The sequence below is a fragment of the Electrophorus electricus genome, chromosome 13 (genome assembly GCF_041902795.1).
Source record: "Electrophorus electricus isolate QZ-2024a chromosome 13, ASM4190279v1, whole genome shotgun sequence".
In the NCBI taxonomy this organism is placed as follows: Eukaryota; Metazoa; Chordata; class Actinopteri; order Gymnotiformes; family Gymnotidae; genus Electrophorus; species Electrophorus electricus.
The window spans coordinates 9,389,482-9,408,465 of record NC_137509.1 but is presented as its reverse complement, the minus strand read 5'-3'; the positions used below and the strand labels follow the sequence as shown (position 1 = coordinate 9,408,465).

The following is an 18,984-nucleotide window of genomic DNA, read 5'->3' as shown; positions in this document are numbered from 1 at the left end:
CGTCACAGCACTCTCTCCAAGAATACCTCCGATACCGGGGCGGGGGGGGTGGGGGTCGATGGGGCTGTGCGCTTCTCAACCACTGCATCTGGGATGGGTGGGGAAAACTCAGGCGGCTTGTGTGAAGACTCTCTGATGAGCAGGGCTGCACTTAACTAGAACTCCTTCATTACGATGCAGCAGGCATCCCACTAAAAGAACGTGTTAATTGCGAGAGGCCGATTTTGATTAGCATACAATTCATTGTGCAGTCCCGAGGCATGTGGACGCACGTGCTCCAGGTATGCAAAGAACAACAATACTTCTACATTCAGGTACAAGCACTGATCTGGAGATGTACAAGATGAAAAAAAAGCATACATAACCATGCGCACACAGAGACCTGCATCTATAATCTGAATGTGAAATTACTTTGGTGTTACTTTTGTGTGCCAGCCAGCCATGTGATCACAGTTTTCTTTTTTTCCTCGTGCTGACAACTCTAATATGCATATTCTAAATTTGAACTGACTGAGCTCAAATTCAAAATGGGTTTTAATTTACGAGGCTGCAAATTAGAAATTCAATATGAAAGGAATGGGAGGAAATAGCCAAGTCCAACAGGAAATGATTAGAAGTGCTCAGCACTGCAGGCCAAAAAAATGACTGAAACCATCTCCTACTAAAAGCAATAGGGTGCAAATGGAAGATTTCATGCATTTTCATCATGACCACTGACACACTCACAGGCACACACACAGAGAGGATGAGTGCTTTGGTTTGATTTAGTTTCCAATTCATATATTTGCCCTGTTAACTATAAAGAACATTGTGATCAGTTTCAAGCGTGTGTGTGTGTGTGTGTGTGTGTGTATGTATTTGTGTGCGTGTATATGTGTCTATGTGTGGGTACATGTGTGCATCTATGCATGTGTGTGTGTGTGTGTGTGTGTGTGTGTGTGTACATGTTCTGTATGTGCATGTGTGTGCACGTGTATGTGTGTGTTTGTGTGTGTGTGCGTGTAAGTGTAAGTGTACATGTAAGCGTGTGCGTACGTGTGTGCATGTGCTCTAAAGAATGAGTACCACAGTGATACACCCCCACATGGCCGGGGCCTGTCTGTCAGTTTTATCTCCACAAGAGAGAAGAAACGTGTCTTCCTCATTAATCGGGTCTATATGACAGTGTCACAAGGGCAGTTATCCACAGTTTTATGTAAAAATAGTTCTACCCAGGCTTTGTTGTTAAATGTTGATAGAAAGGCGTATATACCCACAACAAAGCAAGGACCTGCAGATGTCTTCAGGCATTCTTCCAGAAGCTTCATCCGCAGTCTCTGTAGCTCTGGACTGTCCCACTCTTCGGGGTCCAAGCCCCAGTACAGATCCACCACCTGAGAAACGCACATGGACAGACAGCATAAGCAATCCACGCATCTAGCTACGTCAGGGCAATGGAGTCTGGCGTGCCATTGAGCCCTTTGGCCCTACACAACAGTGGAATCCCTCAGGCTTTCTTCATGACAGTGATTATAGGCTCCTAACCGGTGACAAACAGACAGGTTCGGCACATAAGCTACCATGTTATATTTTACACACTCATGCAGTTGATATTACCACTTTAAAGCTCACTGTGTTTGTCAGAAGCAGACGGAATATGCTTGAAATGAAGAGCATCAAATAAGCAGTTGGGAAGCAGGTCTCTTTGTGACCATGATGTGATGAGTGTGGCTCTTTTTAATGCTTGCATCACCTGTTGTTTTGCACAGGGACGTCTCAGCAGCCTGGGATACTGGTGGGAGGTAAAGTGGCGTGTCCGTACATGAGCCGGTGGCAGTGTACCGGACTCCTGCAGAGCCTTTTACACTTCCCATCCTCCAGTGCACTGAGAGCAAGCAGGTCCATTTGGCTATAAACACATGTATGTGCGCACACAGGTGCACACAGACACACATGCAGTCTAACCTATACACACTTGAGAAGGTTTTAGTGATGTATGTATTTATGTGTGTGTGTGTGTGTGTGTGTGTGTGTGTGTGTGTGTGTGTGTGTGTCTAGTAACAGAGGTGTAATGAAAAGGGACAGAGCATTTCCTGAACACCTGAGTGGCAAAGCTGGAGGATCTCCCTGGACACATTTGTCAGCATCAGTGTCACTGGCATAGATGCTTCAACCAGCACAGGCACTGGAGAGCTCATCTTTGTTACTCTGGCTATGGGAACTGTTGGAATTTGCATGTGCATGAGGGTGTGTGCGTTCCCTTCACGTTTAATCTAGAAATCCAAACCAGGCAGAACCAAGCTAATTTTAACTTTCAGATGACTTAGGTTTTCTTTAAGGAACACAGACATGCCTCACATACAAGTACACACAAATGTTAATAAATAAAGAAGTGCAGATGTGTGACGAGCATGTTGTTTGGAAACTCTAAAAAACAGCTAATGCTCTTCGTCTGCCCTGTTACCATGGCGCTCTCTTGTGTTCACTCAGCAAACAGTATATCCCATAAACCAATGCATATTCATTTTAAACTTCAAATTCAGAGGCCCATATTATGTCATTAAAGACTTTTGTAATAAATATTTATTGAAACTGAAATACAGTTTTCCTTATTTGGACCTAAAATCTAGGTAAACAATCTAGAATCGTCACCCCCATAAAGAATGAGAGACTTGCTTTTTCATTCAGACTTGCTTTTATTGGGCTAGAAAACATCTGGGAGATTCCTTTTCTCCACACACACTCAGTTTAGGACTCTTTCTCGTCTCCTCATAATCACACCCATCCACACACACACCCACACACAAACACACACCCACACATCCACAAACAGCCTCTAGTTACACTCTCCAATTATTTAGCCTCCAAAACAAGCTTCTCATTAAGTCATCCCTGATACATAGTTTTAAATTCACACTTTACCATTAGGCAACAATTCAATGAACCTTTATCCCCAAAACGGTTGAATTATGCCATCCACATTTATCTAAAAAGAAACACACACCCTCACTAGTATCCCCTTCCATCTAAAATGAACTGAATGGATTGAAGTATTAACCAAACAGGCAATTAGGAAGTGACAGGAAGACCCCAGAGACTAACAGCATAGTACAGAAACATGTGGACACAAGTGTGCTAATGACCAGCTCAATCTTCTGAAGTGTGCCTGGTTTTTCCAGCGAGAGAGGACGAGCACACGAGCAGATAATGAGCTTGTAGCCCAAGCTGTTTGTAATAGCCGTGCAGAAGCCGCTAGTGAATATGGCAAGGTGACAAGCTGTTCGATCCTGCACAGAACAAAGAGCTTTTAAATTGAATCTGAAACAAAAACATAAAGCATTCTGCTCCATTAATTGAGGAAAGCTGAATGGAAACTGGCTAGTCCTACGAGGATAGCTGAACGGAAACTGGCTAGTCCTTTTCTATGACAGCAATGTTTGGGATGAATCACTTCAGCTTCATCGGGTTCTCATCAGAATTTATGTGTACATCATTAAACTGTGTTCATAAATTCAAATTACTTGATGTGTACATCCTGTAGAGCATGTGGTGCATCATGCTAATAATGGCAAGGCCATGGGTTCAGTTCTCTGGGAGCGCATGCACTCTCATAGTGATTTATATGCAAGCTGTTCTTGATGAAAGTGAAGTGCTGAAAATGGAATATTATGTTTTAAAAAGCTTCATCCAAGCTTAAAAAGCAGTTCAGAGAAGAGAGGTCTGTTTTAGGGCTGTTCACTGTAGTGTATTTCATATGTCACAGCAGGCAGGATAAATAAGCTGCAGATCGTATAGTGAAACGATTGCTCATTATTTAGCTATGAATTTTCATAATCACAGTAAACGTATTTTATTAGTACATGAACATATTCAACATTAATCAATTTAGCTATATATATATATATATTTATATATTTTATGTGGAGGCCTGAGATCCAGCAACTTCATAATGAACAGCAAGTACACCAGTATTTGCATGATAATCACCCATCTTTGGCTACAGTGAGCACTGATCTGAGGATTTGTATGCTTATTTCTAGGTAACTCTCAGGAGACAAGAAGGTAGTGACTCTGAATAGCACAACGTGTGTCTAAGTACTGAGGTCAAAGGATACTTAAGGGGGTATTCCACATAAGGTCTATTAGTATATGATTGGATTTAGGATGCATAATTTCTCTCTCTCTCTCTCTCTCTCTCTCTCTCTCAAACACGCACAGTTTACAGAATGTCAGGTGTAAGCAATAATGCATATTTGCGGAAGGCATAATCATTGGGCTTCATGCTAATGCTGAGGAACTGATGTGTATGTCTTGGTGAACTGCAGCAGAAGCCAGGCAAAAAACAGAGAAAGCAAGCAACCACACAGCCTCCTTACAGCAGGCCTAATACGAATATAGATACATCAAACAGAAACTGCAGTTAACAGCCTAATCACCGCCTAGAATACGCGAGGCTCAGAGATACTGTTCTATACATATCTGTCTATACTACTGTACCATATACAACATTGTCAAATTCTTTCTAACTAGTGTACACCTAGTAACGGGTTTGTCACGGAGCGCCCCCCCCCAACGAGTCACGTGGTACAGCCTGCCGCGTGCAGGGGGGTTCACCATAGTTTGTAGCCACACCCTCCATGGTGGCACACACCTGTGCAGGGACTGATGTTAAGTGTTTGTCTATTTAAGCCCCCGCCTGTGTGTGCCTCGTCGTTGCTCATTGTTACCGTTACCATCATTGTTACCGTTAGTGTCATCAGTAGTGTTAGTATTATTGTCTTTATATCCACTATTAGCGTGATCCAGCATTTGTGTCATTGTTATTGTCTACACTGTCTGTTGTTATGTGTGAGTGCCTCGAGTGTCATATGTTTTATGTTATTAAATGTATCACCAAATCCAGGGTGTCCTGCTCCGTGCCCTGCGGCACTTGGGCCAACATTACAGGGTTAGTATACTAAATGAAGCAGGCAAGCAGAACATTTCACTCTGCACTTAAAAACAAGACCGTTATATATAATGTGTATTCCTAAAAGGGACTGCATTTTAAATCATCATTTTAGTGATTAATACCATTCATTCTTTAACATCCTGTAAATGGATTTCAGTAAACTGTGTAATTACATTTGGAAGCTAGTACACCTCTGAGTTTCAGCTCAAATGATACCTGCTGTAAATGCTGCTTTAATTTAAAATGATTTAAGAATAAAATTGCACCCTTAAGTTTAATATCAAATTACATTGCATTATACTGTGTTACACTTTCTGTTGTAACTAGCAAATAAACAGCACCTTGGTTTTGCCAGCTACATACAATATCCATAAACTATATACCATACGTAGCATACCCATCATATATAAACCATAACCATCATCTATATACAATACCCATCAACTGTATACCATACCCATGAACTATATACCATACCCACCAACTAACTATATCATACCCATCAACTGTATACCATACCCATCAATTATATATCATACCTATCAAATATATCATACCCACTAACTATATATCATTCCCATCAACAATATAACATACATACCAACTACATATCATACCCACCAACTGTACTCCATACCCATCAACTATATACCATACCCACCAACTATATACCATTCCCATCAACTGTATACCATACCCACCAATTATGTACCATACCCACCAACTATATACCATACCCACCAACTAACTATATCATACCCATCAACTGTATACCATACCCATCAATTATATATCATACCTATCAAATATATCATACCCACTAACTATATATCATTCCCATCAACAATATAACATACATACCAACTACATATCATACCCACCAACTGTACTCCATACCCATCAACTATATACCATACCCACCAACTATATACCATTCCCATCAACTGTATACCATACCCACCAATTATGTACCATACCCACCAACTATATACCATACCCACCAACTACATACCATTCCCATTAACAATATACCATTCCCATCAACTATATACCATACATACCACTACATATCATACCCACCAACTGTATATCATACCCAATAAATATACATCATACCCATCAACTATATACCTTACCCATCAACCATATTCCATTCCCATCAACTACATACCATACACACCAACTACATATCATACCCACCAACTGTATATCATACCAACCAACTATATACCATACACACAAACTGTATACATTACCCATCAATTATATACCATATCCACCAACTACATGTCATACCCACCCACTATATACCCTTCCCAACAACTATATACCATATCCATCAACTGTATACAATACCTTTCAGCTTATGTCAAAACATAATGAAGTTTGACTTCTCCAAAACATGCAAAGATGAAAAAATTAACTACATCCAGCCAAAACTAGCCTTCTTTTATCAGTACTTTGCTAACTCAATGCTTCACTCTCTGAAACGATGGTACCCTCCTAAAATAGCACTTCCTTTGCTGCCTATAACAATTACAACACATTATCTTGGTGTATAATGCATTCATGGCGATTTACTAATAGGCCAAATTATTGGTCAAACTCACAGGGAGACTCTTCAGCAGAGTGAATGTGCTCAGGAGTAGTCATGACCGACAAATTGTATTTTCATTACCATCACGATATGAACATGTGCAATAAACGCATCACAAAATACAGTGATTAAGAAAAATTCACATGCATGGCACTTGCATAAAAAGGATTTTTCATATTTGATCTATCAGATGAAGAATTCACAGCAACTGGCCAATGTTAAGCTTTGTTAGCTACCCTTAGATTCGTGTCAATTTGGTGGAAACAGCAAAGTTAGCTGGATGGTTAGCATGATGGCTGAGGAAGAAGAAGAGAGAGGAAAATGGTTGACGAAGACCTTGTTGCTAAGTCGGAGTTGATGGCCTTGATGATTGTACTGGGAGTTATTTTAAACTGCCATGTTTCATTTAAATGTATTTAACTAAGTTGTTGGCTTTGCATGTAACACTTATGTTTGTGTTTCAGGTGCACTGTTCAGAATAGCCTAGTACATATTAATACTGCATACTGCACTCAGTATATACTGTATACTTGATACTGGTCCCTATAGTAGTATGCAGTATAGTATCCAGTATGCAACAAATGCAAACCCTACTTTGAGGTAACATGAACGTATGAAAGTTCCCACTTGGCAAAGCTTTTTTGCCACCCTTTCATGACTAGATCCAGTACACCACCAATATAGCTCTGGTCTGGTACTGGAATATTTGGTGGAAGTAGTACGCTATCTGGGTATCTTTCACATACTGGAAAATGTTATTTTTATACTGCACATCGTATGCTGATTTGGGGCCGAATCTACACAAGTAGTGTGTGATAGGCTATGTTGAACACAGTCTTTGTTATGATAAGCCCTTTTTGTTTCCAGGGCTATGGTCGGTCACTAAATGCTACGCTGGCTTTCTTCTGTTCTCTTTAATGCTCTTCTATGTTCGGTTTTGTTGTCGGTTTATTTCATTAAACTGTTTTAGTGGAGACTCATTTGCTTCTTCCATTTTTCCTGAACGTTCCACTGAATGTAACATTTTAGAATTTAGTGACATTTTAGAGTTTAGAAGAAAATGGATATTTTAAAGAGAGCAGGATAAAATAAAGTTTATTTTTAAATGGTTGGATTTAAATTTATGTTATTTTAATTGGTTGAGCATTCATGTGCAAGTTTATTCATTAAGTATGTTAGCAATGTATCTGGTAAAGCAGAAAGTATACCTAATATTAGTTCATATATCGCAAGTCATGTCATCAACGTAATGTTGAACAGTGTTATCACACATTTTCTTCATATTGTGCAGGCCTAATCAAGAGCTTTGATTAGGCACCTTTCCAACCAGTGATTGTACTTAGATGTGTCATTTTAACAACAAATTACATTGCTGACAGTCCCCATTTAGGGGCAATTAGAGAAGAAATATGACATATTAACATGGTGAATTAGAAACAGAGATTGGGCAGACAGGGAGAGAGAGAGGGGTCTAAAAAAGATCAGCAATCGACGTGCAAAGCAGAAAGGGCAGATATACAAGATGGGGAAAGATAGAGAAAGAAATTAAATAGCTTGTCAAAGTTCTCGTGATTTACAAGGCTACCCACAGTGCATTGTGCCTTGAGTGCCTCTACAATTAGACTACTGCTATGGCAACCAGCCACCCAGCCTGCCTGCCTTCAATTTATGACAGTTAGAGAGAGAATGAGATAGATAGATAGATAGATAGATAGATAGATAGATAGATAGATAGATAGATAGATAGATAGATAGATAGATAGATAGATAGATAGATAGATAGATAGATAGATAGATAGATAGATAGATAGATAGATAGAGAGAGAAAGAGAAAGAAAGTGTGAGAGGACTGCCTTAAAGCCTCCAATGTCCACAGTTTAACTACAGTGTAACAGTGTACAGAAAAACTAAATTGCAAGAAGCCAAATGATTGAAAGTATCCATGATCTCCATCAGTCATCCCCATTTCTGGATGAAGGATTTGTCAAGCATGTGGCTAATCGATATACTTGAAGATCACATGCTGCAACTATGCTAATTCCGCACAAGCCGTGGGATCAATGACAAGAGGCACAAAAGCCCAGTTAGCTGAGCATTTGTCTCCGTCCTCCCTTCATCTCTCTCTCTGCTCTGTCGCTTTCCTTCTTCTGCTTCTTATCTTTTACTCCCTTTAAGCTGATTTCCTTCTTTTCCCCCCCCAATCATTATTTATCTGAGGGCCCTTATGGACATGAAGCCTTGATATGGAACTGACAGTTATGCTTACACAGCTATCCATGAATAGAAACACATTTACACAAATTTACACAGACCAATAACAAACACTATAAATGTTTATAGTTTTTATTTATTTAATTACTTACTTATTTGCTTATTTCTTAATTTCCGCTGTCTATTCTGAAAGGAATTTCAGCGCTTAGCCATCAAAGTGCTCCCTTATAATCCTCCTTCTTCATCTTAAATTTTTTCCATGAACCATATCTGAGGACTAATTTTGAAAGACAGCCATTAAACCGTTCTGCTCAGAGTGTATCAGCAACCCTGTAATCATGATACACTGTGGTTAGCGTCACCATGGCAGCCCACTTTCATTACTGGTGATTGGCTGAGGCATGCACTTCTCTCCTTGCTCCCTAGCTGGATTATTTAGCCTATCATTACAAGGTTCTGTTTGTATGAAAACAAGGTTTGTGAATATGTGTGTGTGTGTGTGTGTGTGTGTGTGTGTGTGTGTGTGTGTGTGTGTGTGTGCGTGTGTGTGGAAGAGATATTAAGTGTGTGCGAATGTGATTAAATAGATGAATATTAAAGCTTTTGGGTGGATCTTTCTTTAATGTTGACTGTGCTCTGGACTGACAGGGGAAGGTATACTAGAGGTTTGGAGCCAAGTAATTCTCATCAACTAAACAGCAATACTCACCATTTCAAAATTACAAATTGGACTTGGTTATTAAGCATAAACACATATACTCTATGTACTAAATAACAGTTATATAATATACAGTATTACATATATGACTGATTCACTCTACTATGGACATTTGCCATTTACTTCATATGTAGTATTAACATTACCACTGACTGTGCAGTGCATATCTATACATCCTTCAGTCATCTTAACCTCTTGCTTTTAGCCTGATCATTTTATCAAACAGACTCCATGAAGAGACTTTGGTCCACTATCCCATCACAATCAGTCCACTGTCACATCCTAATCAGTCTACTATCACATCACAATCAGTCCACTATCTCGCGCTAATCTGTCCACTATCACATTCTAATTGTTCTATTATTGCATCACATCCTAATCTGTCCACTATCACATTCTAATTGGTCTATTATTGCATCACATCCTAATCTGTCCACTATCACATTCTAATTGGTCTATTATTGCATCACATCCTAATCAGTTCACTATCACATCCTATTCAGTCCACTATCACACTACAATCAATCTACTATTACATCCTAATCAGTCCACTATCACATAACAATCAGACTGCTCTGCTCTTCCAAAGTGCAATCACAGCAATATGAAGGTGGCCACGTAACCTTTGCTAAAGGGATTGGAAGAGAGAGAGAGTGTGTGTGTGTGTGTGTGTGTGTGTGTGTGTGTGTGTGTGTGTGTGTGTGTGTGTGTGTGTGTGTGTGTGTCCGTCCACACGTGTGTGTGTGTGTGTGTCCACACATGTATGTGTGTCTGTCTGTATGCACGCTTGTGTCTATACATGTATGGAATAACACAAACACACACACACACACACACACACACAGAATTGTCCCTACATCTCTCCCTCTCAGAAATGCAACAGGAAGCAGCATCCAGTAACAGTGACCAGAGAAAATCATGATTTGCCACATCACATTTGATACCTGAAAAAATGTGCTGCCCTCTCATCCCCATCTCTCTGTTTCACTCTTTTTCTCTCTCCCTGTTTCTCCTCTCAATTTACAGCTAAACTGTAATATTGAGGATATATGACGCTAATTCAGTGATGCAGAGTAAACCAAACACAGCTCTGAATGAATGTGAGCATTGATCAGCTTTTCTTCAGCTGTGATGCATACATGCATTGTAGAATGTGGAGTCCCACAGCACTTCAAATTCCAAGGCCAGAATCTCAGCTCTTACAATGGGATCATATAAAGAGACCACTGTTCAGTGAGCTTTTGTGTCAAAATGTGGTGAAATACAGCTTTAAAGCCTCTAATACCATGGATACCTCTGTAACCTCTGAACACACCTTCATTAATACCATGACAGTGTAACCCTGCCACATTAGGCAGTACTGCTCCTTTAATGAAGTAACTAAGTACAGGATAAAAAGCACAAACCAAGAGATCCTAAAGCTGTATCTAAATTCCTTCTCTGTGGAGCTAAAACAAGCTCATTTCAAACTATTCCCAAATGGTGTGATTAGTATTTTTAAAGGACAGTGAGAGACTTAAAACAGTTTCAAGAAATAATAATAGCTCAATCTGAAACATTGCTCCAGTTTGCCATTAAATAGGGCAGGGATTGTTTATGTAAGAGTAAGAAAGGCTGGAGGAAAGGCTTTTTAAAGGAGGACAAGCCCCGAGCCTGCGCAGCCGTAGCCCTGACGCAGGCGTCTGCCACTGCCACTGGCCACGCTCTCTCCTCTGGCAGCCCCACTCCCCTGGGCCGCCTGGATTTGTTTAACAAACCTGCATAATTGCCATCTCTCTCCATCTCGCCGCCTTCTCCCTCACGAGCAGTTTGCATTGTAAATGATCCTCCACGAGCAAGGGAAGAGACAAGGGAGGGACCTCAGGACAAAACTGATGTCTCCTACACTGAGCCTGATCTCTTCAGGCCAGAGTGAGGGACAGAGGCAGAATGAGAGAGGGAGCCAGAGAGGACACGTCTGCGTAAGAAGGAGAAAGGAGAACTCGGCAACAGTGCTGCGCTAAGCAACACAGCCGAGGCAAGTGCCGCGCATCTCAGATCCTTCCGGTGGAGGAAGGAAGCCCAGCAGGCCCACAGGGGTCAGGAAAAGGGCATGCAGAGGTCAAGAAGAGGGCATGCAGAGGTCAGGATGGGTGCACATAGATGAGGACATTACCTGGAACTCAATTCCATAGTTCTCCCTACAAAAGTCCCTCAGTTTAGGGTAGACGTGTTCCTTCAGAGCGTTCCTCTCAGCTTCTGTGTCTGCAACCAACAACACAAACCACAGAAAGAAACACTCTTTAATGCCTAACAATAACAAGATTTTGTTTTAAGGCAACACTGACTTTGTTGTTACTTATTTAAAGCGTGCGGCAGGTTTTAAAGTCAATACTTGCTGCTTCACTGATAAACTCTTCTGACTCCAGTGTTTTTTGTTTATCAAATGTGCATTTCCATGTCTGCATTGTCGTCGTCATCATCATCATCATCATCATCTGGCTTTCTGGCCGCCGATTCACCATAGTCACGAGGGAGGTGTAAACTATGGACATGTGCCTATTAACCACAGCCCCTTTTATTAATCTGATACATTAACACTCTGATAGGACCTTTTTTATGTAACTGACACTTACATAACCAAAGAAACTTGGTATGAATAGCAAATGCTCTGCCAAATAAAGAATTTGGGTGGTAACTTCTACTGTCCTGTGAATGTGTCCATTACATTCCATGAAGGCGTTCCTTCAAATTCCAGTTGCTAAACTAATGCTCAGAATTATTTTCACATCTAAATGCTTTGTGCAATACTCATACATTTTTCTTTGAGTATGGTAATGTGAAAAATGTGTCACCTTGACATTTCTGGGTTTTATGATTATGAAGAAATAAAAGATATTTTGTTACTAGATAATAATAAAAGATCTCTCACTTTGCCAGCACACATTTACAGAGCAAGATAGTTACTAATGCCCATTTCACCAATCTTTTTATCCTCTTTTTATGTAGTATCATGTAGTAAATCATGTCCAAGTTTCTGATATTTGTTCCTAGTGTTTAAATCGAAACCTGGTGCATATTTTTCCAATAGCTGGTGCCCAAGTAAAGGCAGAGAAGAGGATATCTGTTGCAACCTCTCTTCTCTGCTATAGAGGAATATTTTTAAGGAGGAAAAGCTACTGACTTGGACAAAAAGTCTTAATGCATGGTCTAACCCCTTTTCAGCACATTTCACAATAGAGCCTTTATTTCATAAATATCTGACAGTGACACAATTTTAGGAATGCAAATATTGCTAAATCAGCCACTTTTAAAAACAAATATTCTCAAATCTGATATTCTGCACCTTAATATCGTAGTCATTTTTACATTTACATTGGTATTTTTACATTTCTATAAGCAGGACAGTTAGACACAGATCCCTTTGTTTTGGGTTTAGCAAACAAATTCCAGATGTTGGTCATTATTCAGACAGGACTTTATGCTTTTTGTATTTTACTAATATAGCCACCTTATTGATCATGTGAGAATTGAGGTTTATATCAGTCATTTCCTGTGCAGTCTGACTACATTTTAAGGAGAGCAAAGGAGGCTGCAGAACTAAACCCTCACTTAACATTTTGGTGTTTTAACCCCTCTATAAAAAAGTTATGGACTTGGCCTGTTATTTATGTGCCATTTGAAATCTGTCTTTCTTCTCTGTACTTGTGTTCAATAAACTGGAGTGATTCATTCCTCCTCACATAACCCTCTCTTTTGAGAGCACCTCTGTCTTGATCTCACCCCCCCGATTAGCATTCAATCATGTCTGTATTCAATCATGGGCAGCTTTGGGTCCATGCTGTGCATAAAAGGGCATTCACACGCCAGACCTTCCACCAGGGACACGCAGCTTGTAATAGCATCATTAAAGAAAACATGACGTATAGAAATGGGGGACAATTCTACACATCATGTGGCTGTGAGACTATTATAGCATATGTTCACAAATTAGTTTTCAACCAAAATACCCGAGCCAAACTGTGCAAATAAATAATTAACATGCTAAATTCCCAGAAATATCGCTGGCCATGTTTTCTATAAATGCAGCGATGTTGATGCTTGGCTGCGATACTAAAGAGCAGTTCTGGTCATGTGCAGGTATGATTAAATACACACATATACGGTGTTTACTGTCTTACTATACAAAGGCATCAGATCTGGTCCATTGCTTTCTGCCTCTGAGAAGAGAGAACAAGTGTGCAGGGAAAGAGATATTCCACTCTACACCCCACAATCCCACACCAACTAAACAGGAACACCTGATCACATCCCTTCTCTCTAGCTCACTATCGCTCTGGCTGACAATACATGAATCAACTACAGTATCGTAAACATCCTCTTCTATTCTTTTACACAGACACCCATCCACACACAGGTACACGGAGCATGCACAAACACACGCACGCACACACACACAGTCCTTGGCAGTCTGAATCGGCCAGAGCTGCAGCTTTCACTTGGGCTTTACAGATCTCATGGCTTAAATGTTTGACATGATTGATGACGATTGGTTGTAAAACAGAAGGAGAGAAAAGGAGTGAAAACTGGTGAGATCATTTGTGTGAGAAAGAGACTATCTGGGGAGAGAGAGAGCGAGGGAGAGAGAGTGAGCAGTGCCAATAAAGCATTATTGAACCTGATTGGATTGAATGGGGGAGGGAGGAAAGAGAAGCAGAGAAATAAAATAAGTGAACAAGACTTTCAATTTCTCCCATAATGCCCTGTAGCCTCATTCAAAGCTTCAGAATACTGCCATTAAACATCTTTTCGATCTCAGGAGACGGAGCAGAATCGGCTGAAATAAAACAGTTCTTTATTGAACACTTTTAGGGGCCACTCTATGAGATTCGCTGTTCTCAGTGAAACATGCAGTTAACAATCATACAATAGAGCTGTACAAAATGGACTCCTTTTAACACTTCTTACCTGTTTCGTATTCCATTCTATCGATAACATAAAAATGGTCTATCAGAAATTCACATAAAATACATATTACAGGTAATTTTATAGAAGATGTGCTGCATTACACTTGGAAGATAATTTTATTTATTATTATTAGTAGTAGTATTTCTTAAATCAGAACTGCATGTTTAAGTACATGCTTTTTCTTTGTTACTCCATTGCTTCTGCTTAGATTGAATCTTAATTTCTTACTTCACTCTCCCTGAGGAACACGCATCCATGTCCTAAATTGTGTGTGCTCAGATGCGATCTGTGCATAGAAATGAATTTCATATTGACAGTGTCTGATCTGGATCTTAAGCTACACTAGGTTAGCTAAGCTTCCTCTCCTTCTCCTCACAGCACATCTATTCATTATTTTATACTGTACTGTCCATTTAATGGCATCATTATTCAACAGCAGACTATAAATGGAAGAGCTAATCCAGATTAAGAAAGCCTGACAGGCACATCTGATTGGTTTAAGAAAATGTCTCTCATCTTAAGACACTTTTTAAAAGCTGCCTTCAAAGCAGTACATGTTCATATATAAGTAATATATTTTCCTGCAAGGTAACATCCTATGTCCTTTATTAAAGCCTATTCACATCAATACGTGTTCTGTAAGTGCTCCCTATTTTGTTGTCATCGAAATTATAATTCACCAAGCTAATTTGTTAAATGCTTACGGAACAGAGGCACATTTTACAGTGTCACTATCAAATTGTCAACCCGGAGTACGATTTCACACAATTGGCCCGTATCTCTGCCGTCACACACACAGGAGTGCTGTTGTACACACAGCTACAGACTGGGTGTAGTCAGGAAATGGGTGGAGCCAAACAGGTTCTAAACCTTCATAAATGTAAGGCCAGTTGATCTCCCGCTTCGAGCTGCTGTGCTGGGTTGTGCGGTTGAACGATGAAAGAAGATTTTAAATATTGCACCCCAGTGCTGATAAAACACTAAGCAGCCTGAGTCAACCTGGAGAGAGCCAGGGGAGCAGAGCAAGCGTGTAAATGTTATTGCTCGTTTCCTGAAAGCCACCGTTTAAACACTGGAGCCACGCAGCCGGTATCCTCCCTCCATCTACCAGAGGCCTTAGCGCAGAACAAAGCACTGGGCCATTGCTTGGATAAAGATCATAACCGCAGAGTTTCAGTATTAGCAAGGATAGTAACGTCTGATGATTTGACCTTGTGGGGAGCACCTACAAAAACTAGTACTTTTGTTTAAAAAACTAAAAGGGACTTCTTGTTTCCGAAGTTAAGGCAGTTAGGATTAGGTGTAGCATTAATTAGCTACAGTTATCATTATGTGAGTGGAAGGTCCCTACAAGGATAGTTTTGTGTGTGTGTGGTTTTAAATCTGTATTTTGGTTAAATTATCATGAATTAATTGCACCCTCTAGTGCTCAGGAAGTTTGTACACTGAACAGGGTGAGAGACCAGAACACAAAGACGTTTCGGCGAAGGAATGCTTTAATATTCACTAACGTTCACATGGTATGCATATACTCTGCAGCCCATGTCTTTTTCCCTTTACTTGCTAATCCTGACCTCTGACATTTCCCCAGAGCTGTCCACTGCTGGTCATTGCTTAGCTGGGCCAGACTCTGAGTGCTATCTTTACCAGTGAGAAACAGTACAGAGTTGAATTTTTCCCCACGCACTATGGATATAGTGGGCACCCACCCTAACGGTTTTCAAATAGATATGAGTGAGCAAATATTTTGCCATCTGTGAAATGGGCCACACACCATTTAATTTTTTGCTGTGTTGTGTGAATTTAAACACACACTCTTCAATATGCTGCTGTCCAGCGGTGCTGAGACTGGTCCAAACCATTGTTTATCCCATCAGAATATCTGTTTCATCTTCGTTTTGGTGGTGCTTGTTGCTGTTTAGATGAAAGACTTTTCTCAATGTTACATTTTGCACGTCTTATTTTCCAGTGTGACGACATTGGTGGACAGTGCGAGAGTGATTTAAGGTTTGGCTGCCATGCCACAAATCTGGCTTCCGGTGCCACGTCAGGCTAATGTTGGTCTACAAAGATCTGAGTGGAGAGCCCACTGGGGCATGAAGCTACAGGTGGTGCAGGGTGCAGATTCTAAGAAGGGTACCCGACGGAGACTGAGTCTTTCTTTTCTAGTCTCTGCCGCCAGACCTGTAATCACAATGGCTGAAGTTACGGACCAGGCAGTTCAATCAAAAAGGTGAGAATTCTCACACAGTGAGGGGAAGATGGCATGACCATGTGGAGCTTTGAGGAATCGCACTTTGACTTCTCAGGATCCCTGCTGTATATGTGCCTATTTATAAAGATTTATTGTTAATTGCAGATTAAGGTGCTCAATCTTTTTGACTCCCCCCCCCCCCCCCATTTTTTCCTCACCTTGTTGATTCCCAGATTAGAAGACCTATTTTAAGATCTCCCTGCAACCTATATTCAGATCTGTAACTGCATGCGCTCTGCATGAGTCTACTGAGTGATGTACCATTCATGAACAGCGCTTTCTCACGCCCTTATACTGATGTATTCTTCAAAAATCTACTTCTGCGGTTTTAGATCTGCTGCAGAGAAAAGGCACAGAAATTCCCCCAGTCCTCTATATCTTTCAGACTTCAACAGCGGGAGACAACATTTCCATAAAGACACTAATGAATTTTAGCAGAGTGCACGATTATTTTAGGGTCCCCTCGGTTTATGCCATAGCTGCACGGGCTGTTTTCCCCGTGCTTATCCGCTGTAACGTTCAGTGACACTTCGCTGACTGCTGTCATATGAGTTTTTGTTACGGCGCTGAAGACGCGTGGCAATCCAGCGAATGCTCGCGACCGTTTTATCTCCACGTCGCGTGTCACGAAACAGAATTACGTGGGATTGTCGGAGTGATCACAAATCGTTACCGCTAATTCTTGTCCTTTACCAAGTTCACTGTCTCGCACGTTGTGTGCGCTGGTAAAGTACTGCTGATCTATCTGATCGGAAGGCTGCAATAGAGCATCTTGCGTCCCGCGTGACTCACGACTCGGTAGGCTTCCACACAAGTACACGAACGCAACGTAAGCGCGCACGCACGCAAACGCGCGCGCACACACACATAGCCATGATGGAACGTACAATTCACGAGGCACCTGGTACACTGTGCTTCATTGTTGGCCAGTGCGCGTTCTTACCGTCAGGACTGGCACAGATGAAGACTCGCACGCTCCTGCCCGTGGGGACGTGGTACGGTGGGAGCGCGAGGACATTACCGCTGATAGCCGCTCTGCGGAGCGCAGACTCGCGTGGACACGGCTGCCTGCTCCCCACTCCGGACGGCCACATTGGTGGCGACTTCCAGCTCGGCTGTAAACACAAAATGTAAGCGACTAATGCTTCCCCCACTTCAGGAAATAATTGTAGTAAAAAATAAAACTTTATAAAAGTATACTGTCTCTCGCTCTCTCTCTTACACACACACACACACACACACACACACGCACACACGTGTTTTGTTGGCACTAAAATGCATGCCTGTTTCCTTCTCTCTTTATCAGCGTATTATTATTAAACAGTTTCCCCAACGACCCACAAGGCAAAATCAGGTAACATGCTTACTTTCGCGTCAGTTCTTCACTATAGCCACATTAGCCCGTTACTGTGCATGACGCAAGAATGAGAAAAGCAAAGACGCAAATTGGCAAGAACCACCAAGACAATCCCTTGCTGCCTAACAATCGATATGGTCGCATCTCAGATCGAATTGGTTTTTCAAAGTTTAAATCTGCCTTCGATAATAGTCTTGCCATGCTATTGCACAGAAAGCTTCTACAGCCATGCACACTACATGTTTAGATGCAAAGTTGGTTTCCCCATTTCATATAGAACGCAGTTCAAACAGTCGCGTACAATAGCACGAACCTCAGCTCAAGTGTCTTTCAACCCAGCGAATGCGGTCACGGAGTAGTAGAAGGACACGGAGACACTAACACAACACACTAAGAAGTGCTTACATTCATTCTCTTCTCTTTATAAGCCTTCGACAATATCCAAGCAAAGATCCGCGAAAATCGGCAGTGACGGCGATATTAACGCCCATTGGAGTTCTTTGACCGAGAATCAGACCCTGGAGACCGGGAGAACGACGGCCGTTTCCCGAAACTTGGCATTCGGTATTCTTCCAGTGGTATACCTTGTAAAGCTCCGGGCGAAATGTTTTCTGTGCTCTGGTCGTTTTATTTCGACTGAGGTAACAGGAATTACAATGGATCGCGGACAGCGAATAGCGCGTCCGCTCGCGGCGCTGTCAAACGGGGGTAGTCCTCGCGTCACCGGTTGTCTCTTTATTGCGGAGGGTCTCGCCAGCATGAGCGGGAGGAGGCGGGGTCAGAATTAATGATCCCTATAGATAAATGCACCTCTTTTGCAGCACAGTATTCTTGACGCGCCGAAAGTTTAAGTGCATTGGATTAAACCCAAATGATTACGTTGCTATTTTGCTGCTGATGAAATGCGACAGCGTTGCATATTTTCTAGCGAGAAAGAATCGGCATTGTGGACTTTTATTTGTCCGAATTG

At 41.3% G+C, this 18,984-nt stretch overlaps 1 protein-coding gene across 2 annotated transcripts in view; it reads right to left on the bottom strand.

Annotated features, from left to right (window-relative positions):
* nwd2 (NACHT and WD repeat domain containing 2) overlaps positions 1-18,705 on the bottom strand; it is a 38,751-nt gene extending 20,046 nt beyond the window's left edge. The window contains exons 1-4 of one of the 2 annotated variants that reach the window (XM_027003761.3): positions 18,420-18,705; positions 17,601-17,772; positions 11,612-11,700; positions 1,257-1,373 (exon numbers count right to left, since the gene is read on the bottom strand). In XM_027003761.3, the coding sequence (XP_026859562.3) occupies positions 1,257-1,373; positions 11,612-11,700; positions 17,601-17,772; positions 18,420-18,425 (384 nt within the window). In that variant the 5' untranslated portion in view covers positions 18,426-18,705. The other variant, XM_081695223.1, reaches the window with a different exon arrangement.
* Positions 18,706-18,984: the final 279 nt, after the last annotated feature.